The sequence below is a fragment of the Corvus hawaiiensis genome, chromosome 17 (assembly GCF_020740725.1).
Source record: "Corvus hawaiiensis isolate bCorHaw1 chromosome 17, bCorHaw1.pri.cur, whole genome shotgun sequence".
NCBI classification, from domain to species: domain Eukaryota; kingdom Metazoa; phylum Chordata; class Aves; order Passeriformes; family Corvidae; genus Corvus; species Corvus hawaiiensis.
Window position 1 is genome coordinate 7486106 of NC_063229.1, and position 20119 is coordinate 7506224.

Genomic DNA, 20119 nt, shown 5'->3' on the forward strand with positions numbered 1-20119 from the left:
TCCCTTTTGTTTAAGTTTTCAGGTGATGTCTGCTCTGTCTCATTCATCTGTCACCAGGTTTTGGCATCTCTCATTTGGATGTGACCTTACTTTTGGGGGCCTGTGACTCTTAGGGTGTTGTGTGATGACTTCTGGAGATGGAGTCTTCTGAGACTGGTAGGAAAGGTTGGCTCAGGACACAGCAAAATTGCAAATAACAGTCCTTTGAAAACAGTACTGTCTGCCAAGGAAGCAAAATTCCGTATTTTGAGAAGATGAAAACCCTAGGCCTATTCTTTCCTTTTTCATTGTTCTTTTTTACAAGGTTAGAAATCTTGGGTTTGAGTCCATCGTTAAATGGTCATTCACCCTTCCTCCCTAGAGTTACAGGCAGCTGTCCAGATAATTAAGTACAATTGATCATCTTCCGGTAACACTGTTTATATTTTAAATATCTCAATAGCAGAAGATTCCTTGGGCACATAACACAGCAAGTAATCAAACCACGTCTGGCTCAACGTGTCTGTTGAAACAGCCTACGACAGTTAAGGAGTGTAATTAGCAAGACACATAGAATGGGATTGAAAAAAGATGTGAAAATAAGCAGAAGGATTTGAAAAGGATTAAGAGAGTAAATGACAAACCAGTAGTTAAATGGTGCATGATTAATGACTATAGAAGTAAAAGGTTGACTAAATATTGTGACTCCGTAATGGCTGCCCCAAAGAAATAGAAAAATAGTCTGTTCGAAAGAATCCAGACCTGGATTTATATTGACACATATGCTGACTCTGGGTTTAGACCTGTTTCTTAGACTTGGTTTAGGTGATAATCTTCTGAGATGCTTTCCTGGTTGACTTGATGACCTGGGATTCCTCTTCCATCTTTAATAGTAATGATCAGCTTCAAGATGTCATGTACTCCAGTGAAAGGCTGAATCCTCTTCTGAGCTACGGTACAGATGGACAGGACTGGCAGTTTGCAACATGTCAGTAAAGCTGTTCCGAGGAAAATCAGGCTCTGCGTTCAGTAGCTCCCAGCTTACAAAGTTTAGTTTTGAGCACTGAATTGCTTTGATTTCAATAATTCATCTCCCTCCAACTGCTTTATTGTCATTTGATTTATTAGTGAGTTGGCTTGGACGCTGTCCTAGTGCTTTGTCACAGCTAAGTGAAAGTAAGGGTTGTGCTAAACACAGATTGTGTGAAAAATACACCATTTCCCTGGAGCTGGCCCCTGAGGGGCAGCGTGGTTAGGCTGGGTGTGCAAGAACTGCAACTCCTGAACCTATGACCTCGTTATCAGTAGCCCTTCCCAACACTCATTCTCTCTCTCTCTTGCTGTAGAAGAACTTCAGAGCATGCTTTCTTTTCTTTAGGAGTGGACTGTGATAGTTAATTAGATAATGTTTGTAGAGCAGTGTACAAAACCTGCCAAGGGTCACTGTCCTCACTGGTATTATTAGAGCTGGAGGAAGACTGCCAGAAGGTATTGATTACTTGGTAAAAATAAACCCTTCAAACTTCTTTGGGTTGTATTCATTACTGCTTTTTATCTCGGCATCCTGCAAACATTTCAGAGGGTGGATTTGTTTGCCAGAAGATCAAAACAAAATGTTGACAACTACTGGTGCCAATTTGTAGCCTCCCACGTGGGCGACATCAGAGGAATTTGTGCAGTGCTCTGGAAAGTCTTTCGAGGCTTTAAATCCCCTTGGATCCTGGAACTGTTGTTTGAGCAAAGCATCCAAGTGTCCTGGTGGGATAGCACATTGAGTATCAAGCATGAGAGGATCTCTTTGGAGCTTGTGAAACTGTATTGTGTATAGAAGCTTGTATATACTTCCTAAAGTTGACATTTTGATTTGTTTAGTGAAGTTTGTTGATTAATTGTGCAAAGCTGAGTGTTGCAGGGTGCAATGGGTGCTGTTGAGAGCGCTGTGTCTGGCTGGTGGGAAGGGCTCAGTGCTCTCTGTGTTTTCTAGTTCATCTCTCAGCCACGGTTTACACTTCTCACACACCTCACCATGGAAAACAAAATGTCACACTTTGAATTCATTAAGCAGCTGTGACTGTTGAAAGGGAAAGCTGTTCCATATGACAGTAAAACACGGGGAAAAGTCATGTATCTGTAGCAGAAGATACATGAGAAAGACAAATATTGTGTAATGTTCAGAAGGGCCAAGTCATGCTTCATAAAGGGAAATTTCTAAGGAGAAGGGATACAACAGGAGGACAATTCAATCAGGAATATGGCTTGTGGGATACAAGGAGGATGTACTACTCATTCATGGATCCAGAGGACTAGAATTCAGTAGTGACTTCAAGTGTGGCCTTGCGGTTTCTCGGGTGGAAATAATGCAGTTGGAGCAGAAGCAAAATGTTACATCTTTCTCCGAAACAGGCCAAGGACAAAGCACAGACCTCCAAACATCTGCACATGTTCTGACCTAAAAATTGCTTCAGCAGGGAGACTAAACCAGGCTTTGGTGGAGACTGCGAAGTGCTTTCTGTGCATGTGTCAGACTTGCAAATGGATTCACTTTCATTATCACAAGTCCCCTTCGTGTTCGTTTCAAACCATTAAGTTCCTTTGAATGAATATTTGGGTAAATGGGAAGTTTTTAAGTGGACTGATGGTCATCCAGCAATCTTAAGAACTGACTTGTCATGGAGCAAAGGGCACGTCTTGTCAAAGCCAGCCAGTGGTGCTGGAAGGTCCAGTGCTGGCCTGGCCTGCCAAACTGCTTCTTCAGGCACAGAGCACCTGTTGGGGGGGTGCACTAACCAGTGATACTCTTTGGTAATCTTGAACAAGCACCAGCTGCTTTTCTTTTAAAACTCAGCGCAATTCATGAGCAAAGGAAGGGCAAGAACCATCAGCAGATGCTGTCAACTCACTCCCTCAGTGCTAGGTGCTCAGATTTGTTCTAGAAGTAACTAAGATGTGAGCAAGTATGCTCATTATCCAGCTTTATGCAGCTGCATAAAGTATGGGTGAAAATGGTTTTTAAAAAAAGGCAGATGACAGAATTAACATGTAACTGTATGGCTGGTGAAAGGGAAGAACGGTGCTAGTGCTGAGAAGTGGCAAAGAGGTTTCTGTTATTGAGATTTCTGTTATGGAAATATGTCACAACCCATCAGTAACTTAAAGATGGAGAAAGGGTTATGGGAAATGGGACAGTAAATAACTGCCAGCACAATTTTAATGCTCTTTCAGTTGAGCTGTTTAAATGTAGTTGCCTGTTTGAGGAAGCCACTGAATATAGATTTTAATTCTTTTGCTGCTCGGTAGATTCTCATGTGTGCATTGCAAAATCATCCCTTATGGTCCAGACACGTGGGGAGTTAGACATGAGCATGTTGAGCAAGAGAGGATCAGCTCTGCAAGGTGGGACAGGGCTTGCACTGGTGGTCTGGGCACACAGACTGTGCAGGGCATCCAGTCTGCACAAACTATAGAGGAGGAGAACTTGGAAGCAGCTTAAAATGCATGGGAAGCTACTGCAGTCTGAGGACTGTGATCTGACTTCTCTCTTGTGGCAAAATGGAAGGAGTAAGAGATTTTTGTGTCTATCAAGGTATTTGGAGAAAGTCAGGGAGATGGCAAGGTTTCTTAGGATGCTTGTTCAGGATGCTGACCCGGCTTCCACTGCCTTGTGGCTTAGGGACTTTCTCTGCTCTTGAATTTTTTCCTCATTGATTTAATCCAATCTCTTTTGGACCCCTCGTAAAGGTCCATGAGCATCCCAAAGTCCTGCACTGAGGAGATACCCAGCAGTGCCACTGCCCCTGCCACCTCATGAGGATGTCTGCTGAAGTATTGGCATGATGGGTTCTTGGCTGTGAGTTGCCACAGAGCTGTGGCAGGGCAGACCCTAATTTTAGCACATTATGCTGCTTTAATGACAGTAATAGAAAGTCAATTTATAGGCAAGAGCAAATTGCCTTTTTATACGGGGAGGAGGATAATTCCTCCCATATGTTGCATTATTAAATTTGTAATCTTCATTTCTAATGCTTTTCAAAAGTGAATATTAACAGAATCTAAAATGCAGATCATAAATTTATGAGGTGCATTTTTTCCCCCAAATTCAAGTTTTATAATTTGTCTTAAAAGGTGAACTTCAGCAAGGTTAGGGTTTTTTTCTTTTTTTGCTTAACTTAATAAATTAAAATCCCTCACTTGCTACCTACCTCTGGACAAGCTTAAAGGCTCCAAAGATACTGCAGTTTAAATAGCAATAATGGATATCTATTTCCATTCTTGCTGAGTGGGGAGTTCTGAGTTCAGGCTTATTCCCTAGTGATAAAAGACACCGGAGAGAAAAAAAATGACACGTTTTTGTATGTCATTTGCTAGCGAGGAGGCTGTTGTGATGCTCTTTTTTGTTGCCAAGGAAACAGAGCCCTGAACTCCTGTCTCTGCAGCCAGGAGGAGGAGGAAAGGATGTTACTTTACTCTTGAGCTCGATTTGTAATTGTGATCAGAGACTGTGAATGGGTTGGGACTGAGGGTCTCACCTTCAAGTTTGCTTTCAAAATTGTGTGTCCTGTCTCCTTCTGTTTGTTTCCGTGTTGAGATGAGTGTGAAGGGTGGAGCCTGGTGGGGTGGGTGGCTGGCTCAGGTCGCTGGCACAGTTACTGTACAGCGGAGTGAAACGGAGCCCTCGGAGCACAGGCGGCGATGGAAGGGGATTGTACTTCTCTGACCTTGCCAGTAACATCTGGAGAAATCCCCAGGCTTCCTTATGTCAGCCCAGTTGTTAAATCTGAGAACAGAAACATGAAAGTTACCTGCAGGTGTCAGAAGGCAGGAAGTGACGGTGATGCAGGTGCTTCGTAAGCAGGGTGTCCTCTCCTGACCTTCTTCCAGTACTGTTGGGCAGTCGTTGCCTGCACATTTTATAAAGAGATTCCCATCAACCTTTTTTTTGGTGGTTACATTAGAACTATTTTTTTGCTCACACACTGCCCTTTAATGCGTGTTTGATCTCCCTGAGCTGTTAGCGTTGCCTGCAAGGCTGATGCTGGCTGTATCACAATTGCTTCTTTATCTGTTCTCTTTTCTGCTCTCATAGTAGAGAGAGATTAGCAGGGCACTCCAAAGCATTTTAATCCTTGCTCCTTCTACAGAATTTGTTCAGAAATATTTGGCACAAATAATGGGATTTTGGTGAACATTCTGCCAGGTACATGTCATGGGGTAGCCATGCTGCAAACAGGCATTGCTTCTCAGGATGCTGTGCTGGTGTGTGGCTTTTGTACACTGTGAGTGATCAATGCAAATTCCAGTCAATACGATATTGAACACTCTGGTGTGCCTCTTCTTCACAAAGGACTGATTCTTACTGCATCTTGTTGTTGATAATTGAGAAAACTAGATTTTCATATTGTTCCTAAAGTGTATTAATCTCCTGTATTTTTAATCTGTGTTAGTCTGATGACTTTTTACTTCAATCCTCGGTAATCTGCAGCCAGGCATGATAGTTTGGTTGGTTTCCCACATTCTGCAGTATCTTTCATCAGAGATGAACACATTATGTTTATTTTCCAGCTCTGGCCAAAGGGCTTTTTCTCCGCTATTGGAAGCTCAATACTCTGCATAGACAAACAGTGAACTGAATTTCCCAAAGGACTTCAAATAATCTGGGGTGTTTTTCTATCTGAGTGCTGCTTTTGTGCATGCAGAAAGCAGATGTAGGAGGCAGTTATGTGTCTGCCATGTTCGTCTGTGGGAGAGTGTGTCACTCAGATGAGAGTTTGCATGTGTCTCTTCAGGGTTTGGGCTGTGAAATTTTTGCTTGAATGTTTTTTCTTAGGTGTCTACTAGTTAAATTTCAGCGCCTCTGTTTTTGGTATTGGATGGTGTTTTCCATGTGTAGTGGCCTGACTTGTCCCCAGCTGAAGATACTTATGATGTATGATTGGCAGGGCTGTTTGCAGTGATACAAACTCACTTTGATTTCTTAGTCACTGTGAATGACTTTGCATCGTAAGGAACTGTTGCTCCTGTCCTGCTTCTGGGCATTGAAGCCTGACCTTCCAGCTGTCATGAGGTATCTGCAGCCAAATTACCACAGTTGTGAAGGGCAGGGTGCTCTCCATTTACTCCACCCAAGCAGAACCTGGCACTTGTTCCTGGAAAGGGATCTGTGTGAGAGAAGCAGTATGAGTGCAATGGATCTGTTTGCAGGCTTTTGGGAAATGGAGCCACTCTCCAAGCTCTCTCTTCAGCAGCACAGGTGTGCTATGAACAGGGGGTTTTGTACAGTTCTTGGTACCATTTGGGAAGAAAAGGGTTCCCTTTAGTGCAGCTGTGGCAGGCTGTGGTACTGGCCTGGCACAATAGATGCTCCATGGCCATGGAGCTGTCATGGGATGTCTCCGTGTGAGTCAAAGCAATATGTAGAATTAGAGGGGAAAAACATGCTGGCTTGCTTCCTCTAGCATTTGCTACAGGTACCCCATGAGAGCACCTTTGGTGAAGCCTGACACAGGTGGTGGTATCGTCAGGTGAGATTGTCTGGAATTAGGAACTCAATGCCTGAAATTGTTTAACTTCTCTGGAAACCAGACCATCAGCTCCCCCTCTCTGCTTCCACAGTGGATCAAATAATTGCTTCCAAATGGACACAAGTTACTAAGCAGTGTGTATAATTAAAGTCAACTCCTTATGAATTTGATCATTCATTTCCTTAAGGAAAATATGATGAAGTAATTACAACCCAAGCTAAACACAAATCAAATGCTATTCTAAATGCAATTCTGCACCAGGATTCTAGTTTATGAATGACTCCAGGGTTCTGTGGCTTCGTGCCTGTTAAGGAAATGGGCCTGTATTTTTAATTGTATTTATAACGAGTGAACAAAAGGTTGCATGACTCATTCACTGTGCCAAGACTGTTGCTCTCTGTGCTCGCACACACGGTCTTGACAAAGCCGCTTGCTCCTAAAAGAGCGTCAGTAGGACAGAAGAAAAGGGAAGAAATCTCATTAAAAAATATGGCCTTGTCAACTGCTTCCCTCTCAATTTTGTCTGTACCAAAACTAAACTTCACCTGCTGTGCAGTAGCTGTGAATTTGAGGGAGACAAGTATTTCTTCAGTGCTTAAGCCGCTGTCCTGACTTTCTTCCCATCATTACTATGTAGCAGATACTTTCTAGTTTCAGCCAAATTTGGGGGAGAAGCCCAAGATGAGCAGACTCTAAAAATGCTGGAAAAGATGGCTCTGGGTAGAGAGAGACACACAAACTAGTGCCCCTGGGAGAAAAGATCTGATATATAATCTCAGTCTAAAATTAACCTTGTGGGTGAAAGCAGACCACTGGAGCTGAGCATCCAGTGGGACAGAAAGGTGTGTCAGCACCTCTGGGGGGTTTTGGTGGCTTCAGGAGGCTCATGACCCGAGTCCTCTTCTGCAGTAGGAATGCACAGCTTGCAAACAGGCTGCTGAAGTTATTTTACCCCTGCTTGCTTCCTAAAAGTTACCAAGTGAAGAGCAGGATGCTGGGCTCTGCCAGGAGGGGGGCAGTCGGTGAGCAGGCAGATCCAGCGGACTCGGGAGGGGCACAACAGCCTCGTGCAAAGTTTCTTGGCTTAGTGAAGTGTAGGCTGGGCAACTCTTTCATCTCATGCCGTCCTTCTCTACAACGGCTCTTTCTAGTAGCTTTATTTTTGTGAATTCACCTCATTTTTGTGATCCTTTTCTAAATCAAGAGGTTTTCTGCAGCTCAGGCTCATTCATATTTCAGAACCTGGACTTAAGCAACATCCACAGTTACTAATAGTGTGAGATGGATGGCAGAATTAGGACATTAGGGTGCTCTGGTTCAACTCTCTTGTAATTAAGTAGAGAGCCTCACCTGGCCTTCACAACTTACGTTGGTTAGCTGGAGGACTTTCAGCCATGGGGACACAAATTGGCTCCACCTCTATTCTCCTTGTGAATTAACAAGGAGAAAGCCCTGGGGTGGTGCTGGCACACAAACCAGCCACTCACCTTTCTACTTTCATGTTTTCCTGATACCCACATCATGATAGCTGGCAAAGTTCTAAGAGTTTGGAACTGAGAACATGTAGAGCACTGCTGGTTGTTGATTCTATGTGTGATGCTTCCCTCAGCTTTCTAAGCAATAAATATTACAGTGTAGTAGCTTAAATAAATCAGTTAAATTAATTGCCTGTGTCAAATGTTCTTGTTCTCTGAGCCCATCAGCTAAATTCTCCTTACCTAGTTGGACTACAGACCCTCAGGGCTTCCCAGGTGGGCTGATGTCAGAGGGGAGTTTAACTCTTGGTGAGGCTTAAAAACCAAAATCCAGGAAGTGGAAAGATTGAATCCCCTAATTGCCATGCAGTGAGAATGTGTGAGTGTGTGTGTATATATATATATCTGTGGTTTATTGCATTATAAATATCATAGTAAGATTATATTTTTAAGTCATCACCCCTTGCCCAAGAACAAAAGCAGCAGATGAAGAAAGGCCTGGGATGTGGGATGTGTCTGTCCCAGACATGCAGCCATTCCAGGGACAACTGGTGCAGCATCAGCAGTTCCGTGCTTGTCTTTCCCTGGAGACCTGGGCTATGGACAGGGCAGTGTTCAAGTTTCATTGCTAGGCTGCTGCAGAAATATTACAGCAGTGAATGTTCTGGATGGATATGGCCATTTCATTTAATCAGGCTCTACTGCAAAGCCTGGCAGATTGGGGGAAGAAAAGGGGGCAGTGTGTTCCATTTTCTTATAAAAATAAAAATGCAAAAGCAGCCATCAGATGAAGCTGTTTGGATCCTGCTGCTGCAAACAAAATAGAGACATGGAAAGAATTCTGAAGAGCTGGATCTAGCTGCAAAGTAGTTCCCATGAAATAACTCTGAAAGAACCAAACGTTTTTGTTAGTGTTATGGTACTGCAACTTTTTTATAGTGAAAAGCTAAACAACTTTTTATGGTAGTCAAAAACTCCATTTGAAAGTCATTGACAGTGGAACATATGTATTTACCTTTTTGGCTCTTGGCTTTCTCTCTTTTGACAGTGAAGGGAAAAATCTCCAAGTGATTTTCCTGGCTACATGTTTGTTGCAGAATTTTTTCTTTAGATACTTCTAAATGAAAATTTTGGCCATTAAATTTTTTTTTTATATAGATGGATTATCAAAAAGGTCAAAATTAAAAATAGTATCATGGGAACTATTTAATTTTAACCTCAAAAGGAGGAGAAAAAGTATGTTTAAAATATGAAAATGGAGCTTATGAAGAAAGGAAGAAAAATTGCTGCTCTACCCATGCCCCAGGCAAGCTACAAGAGATGATAACATCTACTGGGGTGGAGACCTGCTTAAATACAGGACTTAAACCAAATTGCAGCTCAGGCCAGGATGGAGGAAAAAATGCTGCTTTAAGTGTCTGATGAGATGGGGTTTGGGCTGGGTTGTGGGGGAAAGAGGGAAGGCAGCCTCAGAGGCTGTTCATGAAAATAACCCCATGAATGATTTTTAGTCCTCATCTAATGGTGAGGGGGAAGAACATAAAACTCTGGATTCAGGGGGAGTTGGTTTGACATCCACACATCTGGGCAGGGGTGTCAGCACTGCCTGTCGGTGTGGGTGAGGACAGGCCAGTCTGAACTCTAGGTTGAGAGAAAGCTTTTTTTGTGCTAAAATACCCTTGTGGGCCAGCAGCAATGGGATGTATTGGGATTGTGTTACATTGGGAATTTGGAGGTGTCTCATTGGCATCTCCAGAAGTTGCCCATACAAGCAGGGTGTCCTGGCCCTGCTCTGCCTTCACTGGAGTTGGTAGCTGTAACAGCAGTGAAAATAGTTGCTAATTTTATTATTTTCTGACTCTCACAAGAAGAGCTGATTGAACTTTCCGAACCCTGTGAATGTACCTAACCTCCACAGATTAGGAATTAACATGTTGAAATACTTTTTTCCATCCCATAGAAGATTCTGTGCTTAATTTGGAAAGAAAGGGTGTGATTTTGTTGCTGTCTGAAACTAGGACAAGGGGAATGAAGCAAACAGCCTGATTAGTGCCCCTGTTTATCCCCAGCCATTTTCTGTCATTCTGGTGGATTACTCAGGCTGTGATGATAGCCTGGCATGTTCTGGAGCACAGTACAAACTGCCTCTCTTTAGGTGCTCATAATTCACACTCCATTAGGATGTTGATGTGGGGAATGCTTGGCAGGATGTCAGGGCTTGCCAGGCATGATGAGATTGAGTTCATCTCGTTAAACTGCATGCTGAAGTGACAATCTAGTATTTATTTTTTTTTCCTCAGCAGAAGCAACCCCTTAGGAGAGCATCAGGGCTTGCTCTGAAGAGAGATACCCCTGTAAAGGGGCCTGTGCTGCCCACCCTGGCAGACGCCAGCTCAGCGTGTGCCAGGCTGCACAGGTGTTGGGTATTCATGCAAGGCTGTGGGAAGACTTTTCTTTTTCTCCTTTGAAGGCGAACAATGGAATTTTTATTCATCTCAGAATTGATTCATGGCACACAAATCTTAGTAGGTGTCACAGGGAGTCAGCATCTGACTAAACAGAATTTTTTTTTTTTTTTAAACAATTCAGGAACAACTGTGCAGTGACAAAGTTTGAAGTGGAGAAGTTAATGTGCTGACTCTTTTCTCAGAGTACCTGAAAATAAGTAGGAGGTCAAATGGTCAGTGTTTTAGCAGTCTGATGGGGTGCTGAGCTGAGACTTCCATTTCTGCTTTTTGCCCACAGACATGCCAAAGACCAGTTGTTGGACTTGGGGACCTTCCTCACCTCAGCACTTGATACCATCCAGATGGGTGCTTGATGTTTTCCCTTCTTCATTTTCAGCCCCAAACCTGCATCATCTTTTCTGATGATGTGCATCGTCTTTTCTCAGAGGCAGATCTTCATGGGGAAGAGAGATAGAAACAACTTTTAGGGTCAAAACCAGAGAGTGAAGTTAGTGGTTGTGGAAAGTGAAAGGGCTTGTGAGCCCGTGTTTGAGCCAAGGGTAGAGCAGGCAGATTCAGCATGAACTGAAAGGAGATAGCTCGGGGCAAATCTCCTCTGCAGGCAGTCGGGTCCTGTCCTGTCTCTGCTTTCTACGTGATCTGCAGCGTGCTCTGAAGGCTTCATTGGCGCTGCCAGATGGGTTTTTCTGTGTTCCTTTGCTGGAGTTGTCAGTTCTTCATGCTTCATAAGTGCAAGTTGGTATTTTGGAGCAAAACAGGCAATTCATGTGCTGAGGAACCCAGGTGTGAATCCAGAGAGCAGAGTCTGTCCAGGTCGATGCCCTGCAGCATGTTTGGATGGGAATTGTTCCATACTGCTTGACTTGGGTAAGAAAAGCAGTGGGGATGTAGTCTCTTTGCTCAAGCTCAGATAAACTTCCTTGGAAAATACAAAATGTTATCTTTTCCAGAGCTTTGCAATAGGAACAAGTGAAAGTAAGCATCCAACTGATTTCCCTTTCTGATTTTTCCCCTGGCTCATCAAGTTTGGGAAAGGATAACAGCTACCCAGGCTGTTTTGCCAGACCCTTGGTGTGTCTTGGGTGGCCTGTGCTGGTGCTGTGTGTCCATGTGCTTTGGGTGCCACTGTGTTCTGTGCTTGGAAGTGGTTGGGTAATTTAGGAGCAAAGCTGATGGAGTTGAGATTCAGTCAATGCCTAATCTCAGGCCTAAATCAATACCAATTAATTCTAAAGTACAGGACGGTCTGTAGCACATGCATCGTGTTGATTTCTTTTTGTGCTGGTAGTATCCAGCAAACTGCAAGCATGGAGGAAGAAATGGAAAACAAAGTGGAAAAGAGAAAGATGGTACCAAGTACCTGGGTGGAGGAAAAGGAAGTGAAAAGAGAGGAGACAGTGTAGGGATAACAGTGAAAGGGGCATGCTGTCTCTCAGAAATGTCATCAATAAGCATCTATCATAGAGTAATTCTGTGTAGGAGTAATAATTATATAATCATGACCTTGTGATGAGCTGTTGCAGGATTCACATAGATTTTTCAAGACTTGCTGGCCTCTGAGCATGGAGAGCCCTGTCAGTAGCAGAGAGGAAGAGCTTCAAAGAGTTGTGCATGGGAGTGACATAGAAGAGGACATGAGAAGTGGTTACTCTTCCCTTGGAGGAGAGAAGGGAACAATGCCACTCTTATTTTTCCCACCCCTGTGATTTTGAGCAAATCCAATTCTTGGTGGCAGCTCTTCTACAGGAGCAGCACCATTCTTGAGAAGAGGATGCCCCTCTGTGTGGTTGACAGCTGAAAATTTAGTTAAGGGTACTCTTCAAAAGATGCTCTGCTCTGCACAGGGCACCTGCATGGTGACCTTGCTTCTCTTCGATTATTACTGGGTTGTTGGAAGGAATGAGGGGAAACATGATAATGAGATCTAATTAATAATGAACAAAATGATGGACTATAATTAATACCAGTCAAGAAGAATGTAGGGAAAATGGGTCTTGTGAGAAACATTTTTCTCCAAGTTTTAGAAGACACAGATATCTGGGTAAATATGATAAGTATGTTAGGGTTTTGTCCTAGAACAACATGACCCTGAAAGTGTGATCGTGATAAATGGATTAAAAACTTGCTTCATGTATCAAAAAGCAGTTGTCAAGGAAAAGCCTCAAAGGCAGGAAGGCTCTTTGAAGGCCTGGTGGTGCTCAGTGTTTTCATTTGATTTGGAGCAAGCATGAGTTTAAACCTCATTTAATTCACAAGTGATGTGGACACTAGAAAGAGAGTAAATAGTACTGGGGGTGAGAGAGCTGTATAGAGCTGTCTGAAGTTTTGCTTTCTTTCTCTTCAAATAAAATTCATTTTCTTACCTATTTTTTAATATAATGTTCTGCAAGGTCATACCAGCAGGTCAGGCAAGGGACTGCACAACCTCCTGGCAAGGTGTGATGTGATCAGGAGCTTACTGTGGTCTTGGGAGATGCCAGCAGAAGCAGTGAAGATGAGAGTACAAGCTGATTTTTACCTCTGTACGTGTTTCTGTACTAAAATGCAGACTCCAGTTCTGCTGTGTGTGTTCTCAAAAGGGCTTTTAAAACCTGGGGAGGTCATTAAAAAGATCCAAGGCCAGGAGAAAAAAAAAATGCCAGAGCATGAGAGACATAGAGATCTCAGTCTGTTTAACTTGTCAAAATAACATTGAGAGAAAACTCACCTGCACTGCAGAAAAGTCTTTATAGCAAAAACACAAAGCAGCTCTCAGGGTGGAGAAGGGCTCTAAAAAAATCTGGTGTGTGAAAGCTGAAACCAGGCAAAATTAAGCCACATCTCTAAATGTCAGGTAGTAAAATAAACCGTGCAGGCAAATGGCAGATTCTTCATCTCGGTATCTTCAAACCCGGAGTGGATAGTGCTTTAGAAGATATTCTTTAGCCAAACATAAATTGTTTGGCTGAACAGAGCAAAATCGAAGCGCCTGTCAACACTGAGAACTTGGCAGAGTGACTGCTGGGCCCTTCTGGTTGTTGGCGTCAGCGAGGTGCTGTGTATCTTCATCCTGGATATTTGACCAAAACATTTCTTCTTCCCAAGGTCATCCCAAAGTAAAATCTGCTCTTAGTGATGTGTTGCACTGCAGGCTTGACTGACTGCTTAACCTCTGTTGTTTGCTGCTTGATTGGAAGAGGTGCAGAAAATAAATCTGGTGACACTGCAGAAAATGTCGATACTACTCTTACTTGTTGCAGATACCACTGACAAATTAAGACAAATGATTTTGCCAGGCAACGCCTGCATCGATGCATATCATTTACCTTCTGATTGGCAAAGGTGTCGAAGCACGAAGATTTTGGGTAGGGAGGAGGCACAGCCCCCGTGCCATGCTCCACACTGACCAGAGAAGGTTAATGGCAGCTGACTGTTGCTTGTGAAATATTTTTGGCTCACAGATGAGAAGTACAATGTCGCCCATATATATTTCCTTTCCAGGTGTGCTATCCCTGATCTGTCCGCCTCTCCCAGCTGATGGGGCTGGATAGTTTAGGAACCTATATCTCATTTCTGATGGCATCTCTGGTGCTTATGGTGATCTCTTACCCTGTTTCAGTCATGCCTCTGGCCGCTGTAGTTTGGGAGCTTGCCTTTTTGGTAAAACAAATCACTCCCCTTCTGTGCAAGGGAAACTTTTGGCAAAAGGAGAGTCTAGGGCGAGAAAGGTTGGAGAAGCCTTTTTCCAGAATAACGAGAGGTCATTTGTAAAATGCAGGAGTTGCTGTGCATCTCTGTCTGGAAGAAGAGGAAGGAACAAAGGATTCTTGTCCTTTACATTATATGTCCTAAAACATTGTCTTGTTTTACAGAGATTCTCGATTAAATTGTTTTATTTCCTTTTTTTCTCCTTTGTCTGTCCTGTTTTTTTTTTTTTTTTTAATAACCCGCAAAAGCAATCAGGACTACTAGAAAATGACCCACCCAGCAGTGGAAGGCTGTGCATGTGATGCTCTACGTCTGAACTTGCCCCGTGCCAGCTAAATGATCACTGGTACAGTGCCCTGGTGCTCCCACAGTGCTGCCTTTCCTTGCCTTTGGGCCCTTGTTCTTGATGTCCCTGGCTTTGAATCAGGAGATGGCTGATAGAAAGCAAGCAAGCGCCTTGTGTTGCTCCAAACCCTTGCTCTGTCCCAAGCCTCTCATTTGTTGCCAGCTATGGATGAATAGTCTTTTGATTTCGAGTGTCTCCAGGCACATCTCATTAGATTGGGGAAAGAAGAGATTTTTTTCAAACAGATGTTGCATGGCTGGGCAATGGGGCATTTTTAATTTGTCTCCTACATTTTTGTCATTTGATGCTTTGACTCTGGCTGCCAGCAGGGCTCTTGTGAGGACTAACCTAAAAGGGCAGGAGGATGAGTGCTCTGAGTGCACATGTGAAGGAGGGATGGGCACTGGTGCATGTGGATGACTCAAAGATTGTTTGTGGAGGTGAATGCAAGACAAATGAAACGGACCATCAAGTCTGCCCACGAGGTTGTGGGATGTGCCCTCAGAGGAGCTTGCAAACCCCATCAGAGGCTCTAATGAGCTGCACAAGGCTAGAGAGGGTGCATCAAAGGGAGCTGCTCTACACTGGTTGGGAGAATAGGCACGGCTGTTTCACAAGGCTTCGCTTTTGTTGGTGCCCATATTGTTATTCTTGCCTGAAGGTTTGGATTTTGAAAGCACATGAGAAATATGTTTTACGTTTGTGTAACTTCCTGATTTATACAATGTGCTTCATGCATTGCTCTAGGCACACAAACAGTGCAAACTGTAGTTAATGTTAACCCAGAATGTGCAAATTCGATCCCCTTAGCTCATAGGGACATGTGTACACATGCTGCACCATATGTGGGGACAGCAGCTGGTACAGAGCCCTGGGGCCAGCACGTTTACCCACTTGGAAACCTCATGATACCAGAGGAAAAGGTACTTTACAGCTGTATTTATAGGAGAATTTTTGTCTTTGCTTTTCGGCGTAGATACAATTGGAGAAGTAGGATAGGAAGCATTTCTGATACCTTACCAAATTTTTTTTCAAAGTCTCTCTTCACACCAAGATCTAAAGAAAAGTATTTTAGGTCAAGCAGCCTGCTACACAAAAAACAGGGTATTTTAGGCAGGTTCTTACAGATACCCTCATATTTCCAAAGTAGTTCGGAAAGTGATTCACAAGAAGTTCCACCTGAATATGAGGAAGAATGTCTTCACTGTGTGGGTGCACTGGAACAGGTTGCCAGAAGGTTGTGGAGTCTCCCTCACTGGAGATACTCAAGAACCATCTGGATGCAATCCTGTGCAGTGTGCTCTAGGATGACCCTGTTTCAGCAGGGAGGATGGATCAGATGAACCACTCTGGTCCCTTCCAACCTCACCCATCCTGTGATTTTTTGAAAGATTTGTTTCCTTTAATATTTGGTGTTCTTGAGTTCTCCAGACTCAGTAGCCAGGTCATTTCTCCTCTGGAGGTGGTACTCAAAAAGCTGGAAGGTTTCTGAGAGCACCGTGGGTCAGGGGTTTGTTGCCTGAGTCCTGGGTAATGACTGGGCATCTTTAGAGGATTTAGATAATTCTGCTTTGTTCAGAAAACTTGTAGCAGATGTGTTTCAGGATGAGTGCTCTATGTGGGATGAAATCTGGAGCTTCCTAACACCAGCTACAGCAATTAATAGTAATGGTATTCATTACGTATTCATTACATAACATGGTTTGTTCTGAGAAACAGACTGCTCGAGATGGAGGATGAAAATAGCAGCTGTTAATTTCAGAGGGCTGAGCCTCTGAAGACTGCACCCAGGAGGAACCAGAACCTACTTAATTCCCTCTATGCTGTGGCCGAGGGCGTCTACCAAGGGGAATAGTCCTCTCCAGGGTTTTCCACTGCTGGTGCCTTTCCAGTGCCACCAGGGAACATTTTGACTGTGCCCAACTATTCCCCTGTGGCCGGTCTGGGAGGGCTTCTGCTTTCACAGCACCTCTGGTGCTGCCTGGCCTTTCCCTCCCCTCTGATCACTCGTTGCCCACCACAACCTGCCACTGTTTTTGCTGTTCCACACAGCCTGAGGCAGCAACATGGGATTTGGGATAGGCTTGGAGGCATCAGGCTGTACTCCTCAGCCCACGGTTGCTGCTACTGTGTTCCCTGACTGGGTAGCTCCAGGTGTAGCCAGCTCTGGTGTGGCTGCCTGCTCAATGGATAATTAACTGGTACAAATGGTTGGAGTAGGTAGGGAGGTGTGCATGCTCTGAGTATCTGCTGGCCCTGGCATGGTGGAGCACTGAGTGTGTTCCAGAGATGACTCGGGAGGTGCTGATGAAGCAGGGCTGAGTAAGGAAATGTTGCGTGACAGATGCCAGGCTGGTCTTCCGAAAGACCTTTTCTGCTTCTCCTTGGCTTTGTCAGTGCAAAAGGCTCTGGGAATAGAGGCTGACTGCCTTTTCTCTCCTTGTGTTCCTAGACGGTGATGGTCGGAGACTGAAAGGAGCCATCCAGAGGAGCACTGAAACTGGCCTGGCTGTTGAAATGCCCAGCAGGACCGTCCGTCAAGCCAGCCACGAGTCCATCGAGGACAGCATGAACAGTTATGGATCAGAGGGAAAGTAAGTCATCCAAAGGGAGCTGGGTAATCACTCGTGGGATGCACTGTCCCTGTACCTATTAATTTTCCTCCAGCATGATGGACGATGTGTTTTTCTGACTTGCCTATGCTGCAGGTGTCCTGCCCATCCAGTTAGAGCAGATCTCTGTCTGCATAGCTGGCACATACTTGGCTGTTTATATACTTTTTTTAGTGTCCTCATTATTCTGAGCTGAAGCAGATACCCATTACTTTTAACCGCTTTGCCTTTGGATGAGTAATTCAGGGTCAATAGCAGAGGCTCATTACTGATCGTAAATTATAAGCCAGTAGTTTTTAGTGTTGCACAATAGTTGTCCATTTCCCCTGTTTCAAAATAGCCCTTTGGTTTGGGGCAGGCAGAAGTGTCAAGGTACTGAAAAGGGTGAAAGTAATAAAATACCTTACAGCACAGCAAAATTCTGATATCAAAATATATCTATTTTGGAGCCCGTGTGTACTTTGGTAAAAAACCTAATTTTGTTTCATCTGAATTACAGGGTCCTAAAATGAAGTGTTTCAGAAAAGATTTTTGACCCCAAGAGAAGTTACAATACACTTTGTTGCATTTAGACTTTATACCAGAGTGCAAAGCAGGGGATCTTTAGGCCAGAACTTTGGGACCTGACTTGTCTCCAATTCTGGTTTTTATATTTCCATTACTTGAAGCTGTATAGGGCAATTTAATAATTTTACCAAGATGACTGTTCATGGGAACCTTTGGAAGCAAAAAACCCACAGTATTTAAAAAAAAAGGCAGTGCATACCATCCAATTTTGTGCTTTCTAGGTGTGAGCCCAAAATGTTTCTATACCTAAAAGGTGTTCTGTTTAAGCCAAGGACCACACTTGGCATCACTCTATGCTCTCTCTAGTCCTGTGTGATATTCCAAGTACACTGTACAGTTAAAATGCTGGGAGAGTCCAAAGGCACTCTCAATTAATGTGATTCTGGTGTTAAATAAGTAACAGGCTGTAAATTAAGAGAGACTTTCTTTAGCTTTAGAAGTAGGCTAATCCTGGAAAGGCATCATAGATCTGTGCTGAAGGTTCAAAATAGTAATGAGGCACAGACTGCGATAGCAATCTTGTCACTCCAAAGCTGTGATGTACCTTATCTCTTCTGTGAGCTGCTGTCTCCAGGGAAATATTCTTGCTACACCAGCACAGTCCTGTGGCTTGGAGTTCTGCCTCCGCTACTAGATGCAGAGGATTAGTGATTAAGTTCAGTCACTGGGCAATGAGGAGCAAGAGTCTGCTTTCATGCAGAGTAAAATTCTTTCCTTTTTATATTTACATAGCTTACCCTCCTGGGAAGGGGTGTAATTCCCTGAATAGTCTGTGTCCTCTCACTGCATACACTGGCTGCTTTGTTGGGCTTTCATGGAGAGGGAGTATTTCTGCCAGCAAAATACTGCACCCCTGCAAGTGCTGTCTCACCCTGAAGGCAGGTGACATGTAGCTATCAGCTCGACAGAGAAAGGAAAAGCCTGTCTTGGAATCCAAGTGTCTTTATTAGAACAAGCCTAACATTTGGTATTCCAACCTTGAATGCTGCCAGAACATCCTTGCGAGCACCTCAGCCAGGGATGGGGTAGTTTCTTCTCTGAAAAGTGTGATTAAGTGGTTCCTGGATGCTTTGTTCCTAGGTGGGATAATTAATCTCTTCTGGGAACCCAATGGGAATTGCAGCTATCTGCCTGAGCCACAAATGATAAGCAAACAGGGCTGGGAGTACAAAGAACTAAGAGAGCTCAGTTCTCTTAAAACGTGGTGGGAGGGGAGTTTCTCTGCTTTCTTTTCCTGCAGCAAAGAATGGAATTGTTTGGGGAATAGCTTTGAGGAACAGAAATGTGTTCTCCTAAATCAGATTTCTCTTGACCTCTCTTGTTTGCTGTAGCTGTCTTCCCAGGGAGGAAAAATGAAGATTCATATGTCTCTGTTAGCTGTGGCGAGTTGATTTTCTTTCTAATAAAAGCTGGGTTTGTGACTGGTGCAGATACTCCCAGGTCAGAGAGTTTTCACCAGTGACTGTCAAACCCCTGGTTTTCAGCAAGGCGAGGCTGTTCTAATTCTTTCCACCCGTGCATCCCTTTGATGTGTTCGCGCCTGGAAGAAGATGGATTGAAAACCTCATCTTCCAAGAGGGCTTGTTTCTCAAATTCCATGTGTTTTTATAATCCTTATCAATTTAAGGATAACTTCCAAAGGTGGCACACTGAAGCGATCAAAGATTTGGTGAAACTTTGCTGCAGCAGGCTTAAATACTTTCCCTCAGCCATACAAACTGTTTTTACAGAGAGTTGCTCACTGACTGCTTTTTCATGTTTGTTGCAGTGAGCTGGTGGCAGCTGCCACAGCTGCTCTGTGCTAGTGCAAGGTATCACAGGCAAAGAATATTCTGAAGTGCATGATTTTGAGCAATGCTGCTTTCGTGTGAACACCAGAGTGCATAAAATCCAGGGTTTTTTTTCATGGAGAGGCATATTATGCAGGGGTATACCTCTGAGGTATGCTAGGCCTTCTTTCAGCAAAATACTCCCTTTACCTGAAGATGAAGTATACTGGAGACCAGCTGGGCTAAATGATGCATCTTCTGGAATTTAAGCTCATACAGCATGCCAGTAAATGCTGACAGTGTCAACACACTGCTTCATGTAAGTTTTTGCCAGACAAAAAGTCCTCCAACGTTCTTATCCAGGTTTTCTGTTGCACAGTGGTTGTGCACTAGTTAGGAAATTAATATACTAAAGCTCAATGTGAAACTTTGTAGAAGGAGAAGTAGATATTTACTTTGAACAAAACTGCTTTCAGTCATTCCCATGTCCAGGTTTCATTCCCTCATGCTCTCCACCCCATGCAGGCACCAAGCCTTGTGAATCCAGGTGCTGAAGCCAGGCTGGGTTGTGTGCTGCAGGGAGGACATGGGACACCATCTGTCAAGCCCTTGCTGTGTCTGCTGAGTTGTTCTTTACAACAGACTGGCTCTTAGACTATGTTTTTCTTACACTTTCTAGGACTTACCTGCTATTTTGG

At 43.8% G+C, this 20119-nt stretch overlaps 1 protein-coding gene across 1 annotated transcript in view; it reads left to right on the forward strand.

Annotated features, from left to right (window-relative positions):
- RIMS4 (regulating synaptic membrane exocytosis 4) overlaps positions 1–20119 on the forward strand; it is a 55463-nt gene that overhangs the window by 14156 nt on the left and 21188 nt on the right. Inside the window, exon 2 of the mRNA XM_048321629.1 lies at positions 16926–17067. Coding sequence (XP_048177586.1) covers positions 16926–17067 — 142 coding nt within the window. The remainder of the gene's footprint in view (positions 1–16925; positions 17068–20119) is intronic.